The 14,887-nt window shown below is 51.7% G+C and overlaps 1 protein-coding gene across 12 annotated transcripts in view; it reads left to right on the forward strand.

Annotated features, from left to right (window-relative positions):
- SLC37A1 (solute carrier family 37 member 1) overlaps nucleotides 1–14,887 on the forward strand; it is an 88,628-nt gene that overhangs the window by 48,897 nt on the left and 24,844 nt on the right. For all 12 annotated transcript variants that reach the window (XM_067035175.1, XM_067035176.1, XM_067035171.1 and 9 more), the window contains 4 exons: nucleotides 861–937; nucleotides 1,880–2,046; nucleotides 6,396–6,433; nucleotides 11,518–11,598. In XM_067035175.1, the coding sequence (XP_066891276.1) occupies nucleotides 861–937; nucleotides 1,880–2,046; nucleotides 6,396–6,433; nucleotides 11,518–11,598 (363 nt within the window). The remainder of the gene's footprint in view (nucleotides 1–860; nucleotides 938–1,879; nucleotides 2,047–6,395; nucleotides 6,434–11,517; nucleotides 11,599–14,887) is intronic.

A 14,887-nucleotide genomic window follows, 5' to 3' on the forward strand; every position in this document is an offset into this window, starting at 1 on the left:
CACCGCAATGAAGAGTAGCCCCCGCTCGCCACACTAGAGAAAGATTGTGTGCACAGCATCAAAGTCCCAACACAGCCATAAATAAATAAATAAATTTATGTTAAAAATAACAAATTTTCACCATAGGACTTGAAAGACTTTGGCTGTTTTAATTACCAAAGCGATGCACACTTTATGGTGATACAGAAAATCAGAGAGAAGGAAAAACCTATCTCCCAGAGTCCCAGCACGTTCCTGGAGGGAAGGCTGAGCCCGGCTGGCCCTGAGGCTGGACCAGCGCCTCCCAGTCGGCCTCTGGAGGCCTGTCCTTCCCGGCGGCAGTTGGAGGAGGCTGCCCCTGAGGCCCTGAGACGAAAGCAGAGCCAGCTGCGGATACACTTCCTAAATCCCTTCTTCAAACAAAAGCTCAGGGTGCGCTCTTCTGCTCCCTTTGGCGGGGCAACGGTACCTCCTTCACGATGTAAGAAGGGAAAACGTGCAATTTACAAGCCACCCTTATGGTATCATCACAGTTCTGTAAAAAGGAGAGGGTTCATCTCTCTTCATGAAGTTTGAGCTTGGAAAGAGAGTGGACAGCTTGGCCCGAAGCTGTTACCAGTAGTTCATCTCCGAGCAAGAATTTCCTTTTCTTTTTTTTTCTCTGCTTACTGTAAAATTTTCACAATAGGCACGTACGACTCTCGTGGTAAGAGATATACGTATATTGTTAAGATACCCGTGTGGGTGTCGAGGCTCATATCGAATCGGATTCTGCCCCGTCCTTTTGTGAGAGTCCCCGCTGGGCGCCCAAACCCCTGAGGCCGGGCTCCCGGGTGTGGGTGTCCCCCCTCAGCGGTCTCTTCCTTTGCCCTCTGTCACAGATCGTCAACGGACTGGTGCAGACCACCGGCTGGCCCAGCGTCGTGACCTGCCTCGGCAACTGGTTTGGAAAAGGGAGGTGAGGAAGGCAGCCCTGCTTCCAGCAGCGTTCGTTTTCAGAAGGTTCTGATGAAAACCGGGCCGCTTTATGTTGAGTTTTTCTTTAGATTCATTACAGAAAAAAACGCGTCAGTCGACTGTATGAAATGAGATGACTGAAACCTCTGGGTCTTGAGGGTCTGAAATTCAGGCGGGCCTCTGTCCCAGGAGATGCCCCCCCCCCCCGCCCCGTTGTGGGCAGGGTGGGGTCTGGGTCATCTAGGCAGCCAGCCAGCCAGCAGCCCGGGCCTCACCTGGCCTCCTGGGAACCCGGGAGAAATGCGGTCAGGGCCTTGCCCCAGGCCTTTCGAAGCAGCAGCTACAGTTTCAGAGCCCTGAAAGGCGCGGGGAAGTGTAACCTGTCCAGGTCACCCAGGGCCTGGTAGCAGAGCTGTACCCAGCCTCTGGTGACCTCAGTGCGGTCAGATTCCATCGTAACGTCTGTGTGACAGGCAGCACAGCCGGGCCCACGGTTAGGAAGTGGTCGAAGATTCTGGGCTAAGATGGGGAAACTAAAACAGGAAACTCACCCATCCAGTCTTCTGTAGCCCCGTTCATCTGGCAGGTTCTTCAGCGTGAACTTTGGTTAATGGGATATTTCATCAAACGATTGTTTTTAGATTGCAAAGGCACACATTTAAATTGGGGGCCTTCCAAGAATTATAGGAAAAGGCCTCTTTCTTCTTTTAATCATAGAATGAATAAGCTCAGAGAGATGTAATTATGCAGCCGGAGGTAAGTGAAGATGCTGTCCTTTTGCGAACACCCCTGGTCCCACGCCTTTTGCAGGGGTGGTGTGTCGCACTGCCTATTTATTTCTGCACCAGCTCCGAACGCCATGCAGGCACTCTTGTAACCACACGCACTGATCCATGGCAGCCCTGACACATCATTTGCCACCTTGTGTTTTGCTGTGTTGCAGGCGAGGTTTGATCATGGGGGTCTGGAATTCCCACACGTCTGTGGGCAACATTCTGGGGTCCTTGATCGCTGGCTACTGGGTGTCCACATGCTGGGGCCTGTCCTTCGTTGTGCCTGGGGCCATCGTGGCAGCCATGGGGATGGTGTGCTTTCTCTTTCTCATTGAACGTAAGTACCGGTGGGTGGGGACCTCTCCCCGGGAGAGCTCTGCGCTGGGGCGAGTTTAGGAGAAGAGGCTCTGCTGCTGCTTCGCCCCAGGCAGGGATGGGGGTCTGTCCAGCTCTCCCTTGCCAGGAAGACTTCCTTCTTAGGCATAGGCTTCCCTGATGAGCCGTCGCTCTCCTGGTCTTGCTGGATTTTCTGCTGTTTCCTGATTTCTGGAGTTACCAGTGTTGAAACTCCTCCCGCCCTGTCCTCTGGCCCCGCGGCGTTGGGCATGCGTGGTCCTCTGCCACGTTGCTCACCGCCCAGCCACGTGGCTGCAGCTACTCACGCCAATCTCGCCGCCACAGACTGAAATGTGCCTCACCAGCTCGCTTGCCTTCTGATAAGATACATCCTTGACAATGTTTTAAAACCATGACATGACTTAAGATCATACACCTTAATTAGGTAGTGTTGTACCAGAAAATCCAAGCCTTTGTTCCATCCTAGACTCAATCCCAGACTTTTGTTTTAATTGAATTTTAAATTAATTTTTCCAATAGAGATGGGCAGGACAAGCATTCCTAACAATTGCACTAATGATAGAGAAGCAGGCGCTGCTTTAGCTGTTACATGTCAGGGTGCTCTAATCGCACGAGCTATTCTGATGAGTTACGTTTCGCGTTTGCCTCTTGGATTTGGCTTCAAGCAAAATAAAATCATGTGGTACTAGGTAGCTCTCCCACTGTCGGCTCCCAGGTAGGGACGCTCGGGAGCCACATGACTTCATCCCTGGTGAGCCGTGACTGTAGCTTCAGCTTTGCATTCCGAGTTGCCGGTTTTATCATCCGAAAGGTTAAGGCACTGTGAGGGTTTCTCACTTCTTTTTTCTTGTTGCTAATGCTAACCTTTTCATTTTTTTAAATAACCGCCATTTAGTGGAGCACACGTGCGCCTCTCAGGCCAGCGTTGTCCCGTCAGGGAAGAAGGAAGCCGAGGTTAGATGAGGAATCAGACGCCCCCCTCCCCTGGGTGTGAGGGCGCGGGGGTGCTCAGCTCCCATCTTCACCGTTTTCTCCAGGGGCCCAGTAAGCTTTTAGCAACATCTCGAAATGGCCCAAACAGGTGAATTGTTAAACAGATGGGGGCGCGGGGGTGGGGGGAGGGTGGGTATCGTGACTTCCTTGCCGACGTGCCATTCGCTTGTGTGTCACCGGAGTTCCGGGAAGGATCATCGTGTCTCCTGGACTCTCCAGGGGCGACGTGCTTCCTCTATGTTAGTGCAGGGACACCCGCCCCCCCCCCCCCGCCCACCACCACCACCACCACCACCACCGTGTGCCTTCGGCCCGAGGTCCAGAGTCCACGGTGGCTTTTATTCTCTTCCTCAACTGATAAAGGGGCGGAGTGACGGGAACGGAGGGCGTGGCGGTGGACGGGAGCCTGTTTGCCGGCCTGGCCAGGGCTCTCAGCGCGAACACCATTCGGCTCGGTCATCCCGGGCGGGGCAGGATTTCCAAGAAGGCAGAAGCCCCGGTTTGGTCTTTTATAATAAAATGAGAGCACCCTCCCCACCGAGCCGCTGCTCCTGCAGCTTCTGAGGGGGCGGGCGAGGCTGGGGGGCTCTCCTGGAGCTGCTTTCCCACCGCTGGCCATCCTCTCACGCCCCCTCTCCTGTTTCCATGGTGACTGGCCTGGGGGCTCTGCCTCCCTCCCCTCCGGCCCCGCCCCGGCCCCCTCTGGGATGAAGTGCACTCGCTCAGGTCCCCCGGGCCCATAAGGTGTTCCTGGGAGGTGGACTGGGCCTGACTCAGGGCACAGATGAGCACGCGTGCCCCCTCCTCGGCCTGTGGGGAGGCGGCCTCAGCGGGCGCTGAGGACGGACGGGGGCCGGGGGGGCGCGGGCCGCGGGGAGGGCGCCGTGGGCTGAAGTCGGGCCACAGAGGCCGTTCTCCGCTCCTCTGTCCGCCCATCACATTCCTGTGGGCCGGGCTGGTTCTTTTTACCTGGAGTCTCAGCCTCTAGCCGTTATGTGTTCAAGGCAGACATGTTCGGGGCTGTGCGAGATCGTCCGTTGAGTGCCGTGTCCCCGTTCCGCATGAGGCCGCCCAAGGTTTCCCCTCGCCGGCCCTCCTTTCCTGCCCGCACGCCTGCCCCCTCCTCCCGCTCTCCCCGTGGCTGGGCCAGGGCTCCTGGGGTCCCGCGAGCATCGCTCAGTCACCTGGGGGGGTCCTTGCTCTCCGCCTTGGGCCGTCACCTCTCCCCGGGGTGGCCGGCTTTGTCAGCCCCGCCTCGGCTGCTCCTTCTGTCCTGGCCCGGCCTCCGCCCAGGTCACCACCGGGGCCCAGCTTGCGCGGCCTGCGGCACCTTCTGGACCTGGCGTTTCTCCACCTTCCCGCCGAACGTCTTCCTCTTGGGCTCAGGCTCTGGAGACCCTGCTCTGCGCACGTGACTTTGACAGCACGCCGGCCGACCGCGCGTCTGACGCTTCCCTTTGGGGGCAGCTCCTGCAGCCGGCCTCACGGGACGAGGCATCTCTGTGGCCCCCTAACCCTCCCACGCCGGAACCCGGCACCCAGGGCCCCGTGTCCACGAGTGTCTCAGCGAACGGAGAGCAGCCGGTTCGCCGGCTCGGACACCCTTACTCCTCCTCCTCGCTCGGCCCGAGCCAGGCCCCTGTGAACAAGCCCCAGGAGCGCCCCTTCTCGTGACCAGCAGCGAGGGACCAGCTCACCCCGTTCCTCCTTCCTGCCGGGGCTGGGCCCAAGGGACAGGGCACCCCATCCACAGGCCCCTCCGGGGCCGCCCGGGAAGCTGCCCTCAGACGTGTCCCAGCCGAGGGTCACTGGTACTAATGTCCTGCGGGGTGAAAGCCCAGGAAAAGCCATGTCCTGGGGACCAGCCACACCCCATCGTGACTGACCCTGGGGCTCACTGCGCATCCCCACGGCCATCGGGACCACCAGGGCTCTCCGGGCCCCCCCCCCCCCCCCCCCCGCAGAGGGCAGCGGGGAGGAGCCTCCAGCCCGGGAGCACACGTGGTCCAGGGGCCCCTCCGCGGCGGCGCCCTCGGTCTCTCGCGGGAGGGAACGCCGCTGTGGGGAGTTTAAAGCCCTGTGGCTCGGTTTGTGTTTCAAGGCAGTTAAACCGTCTCACGAAAAATTATAAAAAAGACCCGGGTTCTGGGTGATGGGGAAGGAGCAAAGCCGTTAAAAGGCGGCTGTCTAGGTTCTCAAGAAGTGGGGTTTGCGTGTCGGCGCTGATCGTGGCCCTAAGCCCGGCTCTCATGCCCGGGTCACACCAGCGTGATTTTAAAGTACGAAGATGAAAAAAGCCTAGCTTCTGGTTTTGTTCGCTTCCACGCGTCCTTCCCTCTGTCGACAAGAGGTTAAGCAGTGGATCTAAGAAAAAAATGGGAAATTTTATTCGAGCCAAACGTGAGGATTCTAACCCGGGAAGAGCATCTCAGAAAGCTCGGAGGACTGTTCTGCCCATTAGATGTCAAGACACAGTTCGGTCAGTTTTTTGAGACAGAGGGATTATTGACAGTTTACATAACCCAGGTCTAAGAGGCATCGTGGTGGGTCATGTGACCCCTTACCAGACCAGGAAGGAATGTTATCGTTAAGGAGTTGCCCTGTGGGTGCTGGGGGGGTGTCGCTCCCGTCGGCTGAGCCCGTGTTCCCGCTCACGGGGGAGCTTTGGTCGGTTCCTAACACAGATACATGATGCACGGTGCGGGGGAGAGGACGCCAAAGGGCAGAGAATCGTTTTTCTTGTCTTGCCGTTCGACATGAATTTTATTTCGCACCTCCTTGCGTGTAGGTAAAAGGCATTTTGTTCTATCTCAGGGTAGATGTTCTGTGCCCGCTAGTTTTACTTCTAGTGAATTCCGTAACATTAAACGACTCATCCGAAATGTTACTCAGAGCCCCGCTACTCTGATCTACTGGGCGTGTTTTTCTAGTTCCTTCTGACACTTAGCCTTGAAATGTGTCTTCCATGGCTTGTCACCGTAGTGCACTTACACTCTGCTTATGTTTATTTGTAAGCTATTCTCCATATTGCAAAGCAGGCTTCATGTTCGTGATGACTTGCGTTTGTCGGTGCTGGTTTCGTACTCTCCCGGCTCCAGCACGTGGGGATCAGGCAGTCACGGGGCCCGAGCGAGGGAAGGGGCACGTGTGGGTTCTTGCGGGGGCGGCCGAGCTACGCCCTCACCCCACCAGACATGCTGCCTCGTGCGTTGTCTTTTTTCTGAAGTTGTTGCTAATTTAGCAAAAGTATCAGAGGGTGCCTTGTTTGGGTTTACTTTCTTGTGTCAGAGGAAACACCCAGCCCTGGTTCACACTGTTGCGTGTTTGGTGTTTCAGATCCGAAGGACATCGCCTGTTCCTCCTCCCTGGTCGTGGTAAGCGCATATGCCCCCTGCTTCTCGTGTCTTCGGTGTGGTGTGCCGTCTGCCAGGTGTCTGAGGACTGTCCTGTCAGTGGGTAACAAAAGTATGGACGCGGGTCCTGCCGGCAGTTTTAGAAAAAGATGAATCACAATGGTAACAGCCGAAACCAGACGAGAAGCCTGGTGTGGTCCGGCTTAGGGACCCAGAGAGCGGCCAGGAGCTGGGGACCGGCCGGGCCTCACAAGGAGCGGGGCCATCACACCTTCCCTGGGAGGGTGTCGTGGTGTGACCACAGGATGACCCAAAGCTGAGCTGGCTGACGTCCCTTGACATGGGCGTCCACAGCTGGCAGGTGGCCCGTTAGGACCGCCCAGCGCCAGGACCACGTTCCCTGGGTCGTTGTCGCCGCTCACCGCCACCCCTGTCCCGACCTGCTCACGTCCAGCTGGTGAGCGGCCCTGCGGTCTGCGCGGCCCCGGAAGGGCGCTTGCCCCGCCGGCGTCCACTGAGGTCTCTGCCTACCCCCAGGTAACAGTAACTCTGGGAGCTGCCCAGGCCAGCTCCCGTCCCCTGGCCTCGGGGCCTTGCTCCTGCAGCCCCCTCCCCTGGCCTCCGGCTTGCCCTGTCTCCTCTGTCACTCCCAGCAGGGGTGTCACCCTCGCACCCGGTTTCCTGCTTACCTTAGAGTAGATCCCCCCTGACTTCCCTCGCCCGGCTCCCCTCCTGTCCTCCGGGCTCCAGCGCTCTGCCAGGGCCACCTGCCAGCATGGTCTGGCCGCATGTGGTCAGCACTCTGGCCTCACCCCTGACCTGTCAGCGGCGTGTGATGTGCTTGTCTCCTCCCTCCATGAGACGCTCCCTTTGGGGGCTTGTAACACGCTCTCCTGCTCCTCTGGTAACATGCAGAACGCTTTGCTGGCCCTGCCCTGCCAGGCCCCCAAACGTGGGAGCCCCCCGGCCGGGTCCTTGGCCCCTTCTCTCCTCGTTCCTGCTCTCACCATAGGAGATCCTGCGCGGGCCTGGGGCGTTCAGCATATCCTCACAGCACCTCTGTGTGCGTTGATGTGGAGTCCCCACGGAGCTGGGGCTCCTCTTCCTCTTTCTTCCTCTCAGGGGTCGGTCAGAGGGAGAGATTGGACTGAGTTCTGGGGGCGTTTCATCAGCTTCTGCCACAGCCCCATAGTTCTCTTTCCCACAGGAGCTCTACGCACTTCCTGTAGGGCCCCGGAGAGACCGGTGTCACAGGGCCTTCTCGAGGGGCCCCAGAGCCTGGGTAACTGAGGGCAAGCTTGGCTGGTTCTCTATCTGCTCTGTCCTTTTGCACCTCCCTCTTATCATAAGCAGAGCTTCTGTGCAAAGCCGGATGCACTTGCAAGACATTTCACAGGTGCTGACTTCTAAGTAGAGCCGTGTCCTGGGAATTTCCCATCTGAAGGTGTTATTTTCAGCATCAAGTTCTTATCTTTTCCAGTTCTTTAAAGTTTTCGTTATGGCAGTTTTAAAACACGTAAAAAGGTAAAAAGAATAGTATCATGAACCCGCATGTACCCATCACCCCGCCAGTCTTATTTCATCAGTACCCCTTCTAATACTCCCTCCTTCTCCTCATGATTTATTTTGTAAGCAAATACCAATCATCATATTATTTTGTCTCTGACTATTTCACTATATGTTTCTAAACTCTAAGGACTCTTTTATTAAAAACAAACAAGCAAACAACAAAATAACATTACTATACCATTAGCACACTTAAAGACCAACAGTAAAGAATAGAAAAAAGAAACAGAGATAATCAATTAAGCCTGACGACTGAAAAAACACACAACCTAAAAGTTGTGAGTCATGTTTATTCAGGGACCTTACTGAGGACTGTAGCCCAGGAGACAGCCTCTCAGTAGCTTTGAGGAACTGTTCCAAAGAGGTAAGGTAGGAGCCAGGATATATAGGAGCTTTTGCTGAAAAAGAAAAAAAAAGCCATGTAGTCAAACATCGAAAGATTACTGTTAATCACAAAAAACAGACATCTCAAGTTAATGATTTTATTGCTTGTCTCTGTGGGGAGATGCAGGGGTCTGGGCTCATGGAAATTACTCCTTCGATAGGCATCTTAACTATCTAGGGCCAGTGTCCTGTTTCTCTCCTTCCTGAATTCCCCTCAGGGCACACATTTGGGAGGGGCTGAGGTGGGGACTGCAGTGGCTGATAGCTTGGTGACAGCAGCATTCTTTGTTCACTGAAACGGCAGACAACATTTTTTGTCCACAAGCCAAACTTTGTTCTTCGAAAAGATAAACAAAATTGACAATCCTTTAGACTGACCAAGGAAAAAATGATTCAAATTACCAAAATCTGGAATGAGAGAGGGGACGTTACTACCAACTTCATAGAAAGAGAAAGAATTATAAAGGAAAGGAATACTATGAACAAGTGTATGGTAACAAGTTAGATAACTTAGAATAAATGGAAAGATTCCTAGAAAGATATAAGCTACCAAAACTGACTCGAGAGATACGAAATCTGAATACACCTCTAACAAGGAAAGAAACTGAATTAATTTTAAAATGGACTATAAAGAAAATCCCAGGACTAGATGGCTTCATTGGTGAATTCTATCAGACATTTAAAGAAAAATTAGCACCGACTATTCACAAGCTCTTCCAAAAAATAAGAGAACACTCCCCATTCACTCTCTGAGGTATTATCCTGATAATGTAAGGAGACATCACAAGAAAGCTGTAGACCAAGCTCTCTTATGAATGTACGTGCAAAACTCAACAAAATACGAATCCAGCAACATATAAAAAGGATTAAATATCATGATCAAATGGGATTTATTCCAGGAATATACAGTTGGTTTTACATCTGAAGATCAATTAATGTAATACTCCACATGAATAGAATACAGGACAAAAACCATAGGGTCATTTCAATAGAAGCAGAAAAAGCATTCGACAAAATCCAACACCCCTTCATAATGAAACACTCAACAAACTAGGAATAGAAAGGCACTGCCTCAACCAGATAAAGAATATCCATAAAAAGCCACAGCTAACGTCATACTTATTGGTGAAAGCTTGGATGCTTTCCCCGTAACATCAGGAACAAGACAAAGATACCTGCTCTCACCATTTCTATTAAACGTTGTACAGGAGGTTCTAGCCAGAGCATTTAGGCAAGAAAGTGAAATAAAAGACATGCAGATTGGACAAGAAGAAGTAAAAGTGCCTCTATTTGCGGATGACATCATCTTGTATATAGAAAATCCCAAGGAAACCACCAAAAACCTATTCGAGCTAATTTAAAAGTTAGCAAGGTTGCAGGATACAAGATCAGTATGTAAAAATCAATTATATTTCTATACATTAGCCATGAACAATCCAAAAATGAAAATTAAAAAACTTCGTTAACAGCAGCATCAAAAGGAATAAAAAACTCAGGAATAAATTTAACCAAGGAAGTACAAGACTGATACATTGCAAACTACAAAACATTGTTGAAAGCAGTTAAAGAAGACCTAGATAAATGAACAGACACCCTATGTTCACTGACAGGAAGATTTAATACTGTCAAGATGGCAGTATTGCCCAAAATTGATCTACGGATTCAGTGTAATCTATTAAAACCCCAGCTGGCTTCTTGGCAGAAATTGACAAGCCAATCCCTGATTTCATATGAAAATTTAAGGAATCCAGAGTAGCCAAAAGAATCCTGAAAATGAACAGTGTTGGATGCACATTTACCAATTTCAAAACTTATTACAAAGCTGCAGTATTCAAGACTCTGTATTACTATCATAAGAGTAGACATACAGATCAATGGAATAGAACTGAATTCAGAAATTAAACCCTCATACTTATGGTCAATTGTTTTTTGACAAGGCGCTAGGACCATTCAGTGGGGAAAGGATAATCTTTTTAACACATGGTGCTGGGACAGCTGGGTATCCACAGGCAAAGAGTGAATTTGGAACTGTTTGTCACGGCATACACAACATTTCAATGCATCAAAGACCTAAATGTGAGAGCTAAAACTATAGGACTCCTAGAAGAAAATGTAGGAGGACATCTTCATGACCTTGGATTAAGCAAAGCCTTCTTAGATATGACACCAAAAGCACAAGGGGTGGAAGGAAAAATAGATAAATTGGACTTCACTGAATTTAAAACTTTTATGCTTCAAAGGGTACCATCAAGAAAGTGAAAATATAGCCCAAAGAATGGGAGACAGTATGTGCAAGTCATATATCTGATGAAAGACTTGTATCTAGAATACATAAAGAACACTTGGAACTCGATAATAAAAAGACAAGCTAGTTTAAAAAGGGGCAAAGGATCTGAAGAGACATTTTGCCAGAGAAGATAAATAAATGGCCAGTAAGCACATGAAAAAGTGTTTAATATCATTGGCCATCAGGGAAATGTAATCAAAATCACAATGGGATACCACTTCAGACCCACTAATATGGCTAGAATCGAAAAGACAGATAATAAGAAACTGGGACCCTCATACGCTGCTGGTGAGGATGTTAAAATGGTGCGACCACTTTGGAAAACAGTCTGGCAATTCCTCAAAAGGTTAAGCATAGAGTCACCATATGACCCAGCAATTTACACACACACACACACACACACACACACACACACACACACACACACACACACACACACACACACACGTGGCCCCAGTGGTCGAGCTCTGTCTTGTCTGGCAAGCCATGCTCTCCTATATGGAGGGTGTTTTCTTCCTTCTGAATCAATCTGCTGTTGTAGGAAGGGACTTTGTTTTTCACTGGTTAGAGGAAAAGTCACTTAGAAATGTCAAAGCCGTTAAGGAAAGTTAAGTTGCCTTAATCAGCAGTTTTACGCTTCTTTATTCCTCGGTCTTGGATTACCCTTCCGGAAAGGATTTTATTTTCACCCTCTGTTATCTGAGGGTTTGGAGCCTTGAGATTAAACTGATTAAGCCTTTGTTTTGTTTTAATCATTTGTCTTAATAGCATTTTTGTGAAGATATTTAGTGTCCTTCCTTCACTGAGTTTAGGTGTAATTTCTGTCCATGGATTCGGTAATTGCTCTAATAAAATTTTTTTCTCCCAGCATCCAAAAGGCTACGAGAACGGCACGCACAGATTTCGGCTGCAGAAGCAAGTGCTAACCGAGGAGAGGAACAAACCTCTGGTGAGTTGCACACGAGGCGACGTGGCAGGAAGGCAGAGTCCTGCCCCAGCGACATCTGTCACAGACATCCAGGGTCTTGTATTTCTTCAGCTTGCCTTTGTTAGTTTGCAAATCAAATTTGTAAGCGATTCGTTCATCCGACAGCTGTCTGCAGCGTTCAAGGTTGCAGCATCTGTGCCATGGCCATCAGTCCCGGTGTCCTGTGGAGCTCACATCCTGGGGCGGGACGAGAGTGGGGTAGAGAGGAAACCAGCAGACAGAGCCACCCAGAGAGGACTGAGCAGGCACTCCTTCAGGCCTGGTCTTGGGAGCTCCCCTGAGCTGGTGGCTTTGCGTGGAGCTGCCAAGGGGGTGGGGACTGAGTCTTGCACACACCTGGCCCAAGGGGGTGTCAGGTGGAGAGAGCATAGGGTGGACTGGGACTAAGGGGGGACCCGAAGGCAACACAGAAAGTCGGCTTCCAGCCCTCTGCCTCTTCACCGCACCTCCGTTGTACAGAAGAGGAAGTTGAGGCACGGAGATGCTCAGTTCCCTGCCTGGCCCGCTTCACAAGTGGGGAGGCCAGGATGCAGTCCAGGGCTCTTCCCCAGCGCCGGCCTCACCCTCCCCTCTCCTTTCAAGATGCAGTCAGCCTCCGTATCCACAGATGCAACCCGCCCACCGAGGGCTGAGCGTACTAAGCCATTGTCCGTAAGGGACCTGGGCATCTGCAGACTTTGGTCCCCGTGGGGGATCCCTGGGACCGGTCCCCTACAGATCCGGGTACCAAGGGATGACTTGTCCTTCCAAGAGGTTCCTCGCATCGCTTCTGCCTAGCTGACCACACGGAGCCGCAAGGGCATATTCTAGGTTTGGTTTTAATTCTTGAAAGAATGAGATATTCTCTTTTCTTTTTAAATCAGTTAGCTTCAAGGATAAATGCACTAAACAGGCTTCTTACTTTTTTTTTCTTTATTGCCCAAGGAAGTTATGTCTGGTGGTTGAAATAATGGAAAGAGGGAAAAAATGGTGCCTCATACATCTTGGTTCTTAGATCTTAGTGAAGTTGAAATGCTTTAAAATCTCTACTCGCTTCTGAGTTTACATCAGAAGCAGGTGTCTTAGATTGGGCTGCTGTAACAGAAATACCCTGGACTGGGTGGCCTAAACGGTAAACATTTATTTCTCGCATTTCAAACATTTGTTTCTGGAGGCTGGGGAGTCCCAGATCAAGGCACCAGCAGGTCTGAGGTCTGGTGAGAGCCTTCCTCCTGATGCTCAGCAGCCGCCGCCTCTGTGCATCCCCAGGTGGCCGAGCAGGGAGAGAAGCGAGTTCTCTGCTGTCTCTTCCTCTAAGCGTATTAATCCCATCCCGCGGGCTCCACCCACATGGCCTCATTACCTCCCGAAGACCCCACCTCCTGATACCATCATATTAGAGATGGGGGTTCAACAGACGGATTTTGGGGGAACGCAAATATCAGTGCATAGCACCAGGTCTTAATCAATGTCCAAATGGCTGTAATTCCTCTCCGCTTGTTACTGAAGACTTACCTTTTCCTTGAGCCAAGAGCCAGGCCCTGTGTTCTAATGTAGTTACTGACCAGTAAAGCTAGCTCTGTCTTCTGAGCATAACTTCCCTCTTCCTTTTTTCTGCTCCTTCTATTAAGGTCTATTTACTAACATGTCACCAAAGAGACAGTTACATATTTAGAGGCCCCCGTAGGTCCTGTTTCAGGCCCGGCCGCACCACAGGCTGACTTTGATGTGGACATGACCGGGCAGCTGTTGGCCGCACTGGATGCGTTTCCCCTTTCAGCTGGCCCCCGCGCGCTAACCAGGCTTTGTTTGGTCCCCGCCCTTCCGTAGCGTGGAGAGCTCACGTGCTGGAGGTGGCTCTTGGGTCAGCAGGCAGGATGTCCCACACATTTGGCAAGACACACTGGTGTCACCTTTCCCAGAGTGACCTGGCTCAGGTCCGTGGGCTCGGATTGGAGCCTTACCCAGGACCCTGATCACGACCGCTTTTCAGCTGGGCCTGCTCAATTCCCTTCTATGCCAGGCATGGTTCTTAGACTTCGTGGGGAAACACATAAAGAAGGGGGTGGGCAAGGAAGAGAAAGTGAACAAAGACAAAGAGGCCCCGGGGTCTCTTGCCGAGCGGCGGACCTGCGTCTAGCCGTCGTGGGTGTTTATCATGTCGTCTTGGGGATGTCGACCTCTGTCGTCTTTGTAGTCACATGTCCTTCATGTCATCCTTGGCTTCTCTGAGGGTCTTTCTTTATTTTTTTTCTTTTTAAATTCTTTCCAGTTTGTGTTCTTATTTTTTATTTTTATTTATTTTTGTTTATCTTTTTTAAAAATTTATTTTCATTGACATAGAGTTGAATTACAACGTCGTGTTAGTTTCTGCTGCGCAGCGAAGTGACTCAGTTATACATACATGTATATTCTTTTTCATATTCTTTTCCATGATGGTTTGTCACAGGATATTGACTAGAGTTCCCCGTGCTCTACAGGAGGACCTTGTTGTTGATCCATTCTCTATATACCAGTTGCCTCCTGCTATAACCCCAACCTCCCAATCCAACCCTCTCCCACCCCTCTGAGGGCCTTTCTGATTGGCTGTGGCTCAGCGGCTGCTTAAAGGCCGCTGAGTGGGTGTTTTGATGCTGAAGGTTTCTCCACCCAGCATGCCAGCGCAACTCCGTCTGAGGCCAGCACGCGGTGAGGCAGGGCTAAGCTGTCATTCGTGCAACCTCCCCGTCTGCATTTGCTCTCATCACACGGAGCCCTTTCACTCTGTGCATATGTATAAACCTCAGAGGAGGGTCCCCAGCTGAATAAGCCCCCAGCCCACTGAGGGCTCCCCATCCCAGCAGATCCCCTGGGGGCTCCAGGCACACCGCTTCCCCTGCCCTGTCCTCCCAGCAGGTCTCTGTTGGCTCCAAGGGAGAAGCAGCCTTGCTCTCCTGATTTGCTTTGGAGAACCCGCCATGACCTCACGCATCCCTCTGTCTCCTCCAGACACTGCAAAAGACTGGACTTGGGTGTCTGGGACGGCCCCCCACTCCCCAGACTGTGCATAAAGGACGAGCAGGTGTGGGCAGGAGGCCCATCCTCAATGAAGACAGAGCCTTCCCTGCCTGCCTGAGGGGCTGCTCGTGGCTTAGAGGAGAGGGGCTGGACCAAGGCTTTAAACCAGCCCAGTTTACAGAACAAGGAAGGGCCGGGTGCTGACCCGGGGCTGTGACCTGGTGGGTTTCTGTGCTGGACCTGCAATTACTACTGTCCTGGCTGAGCAGAGTCT

Source organism: Kogia breviceps, chromosome 5 (genome assembly GCF_026419965.1).
Source record: "Kogia breviceps isolate mKogBre1 chromosome 5, mKogBre1 haplotype 1, whole genome shotgun sequence".
Classification (NCBI taxonomy): Eukaryota; Metazoa; Chordata; class Mammalia; order Artiodactyla; family Physeteridae; genus Kogia; species Kogia breviceps.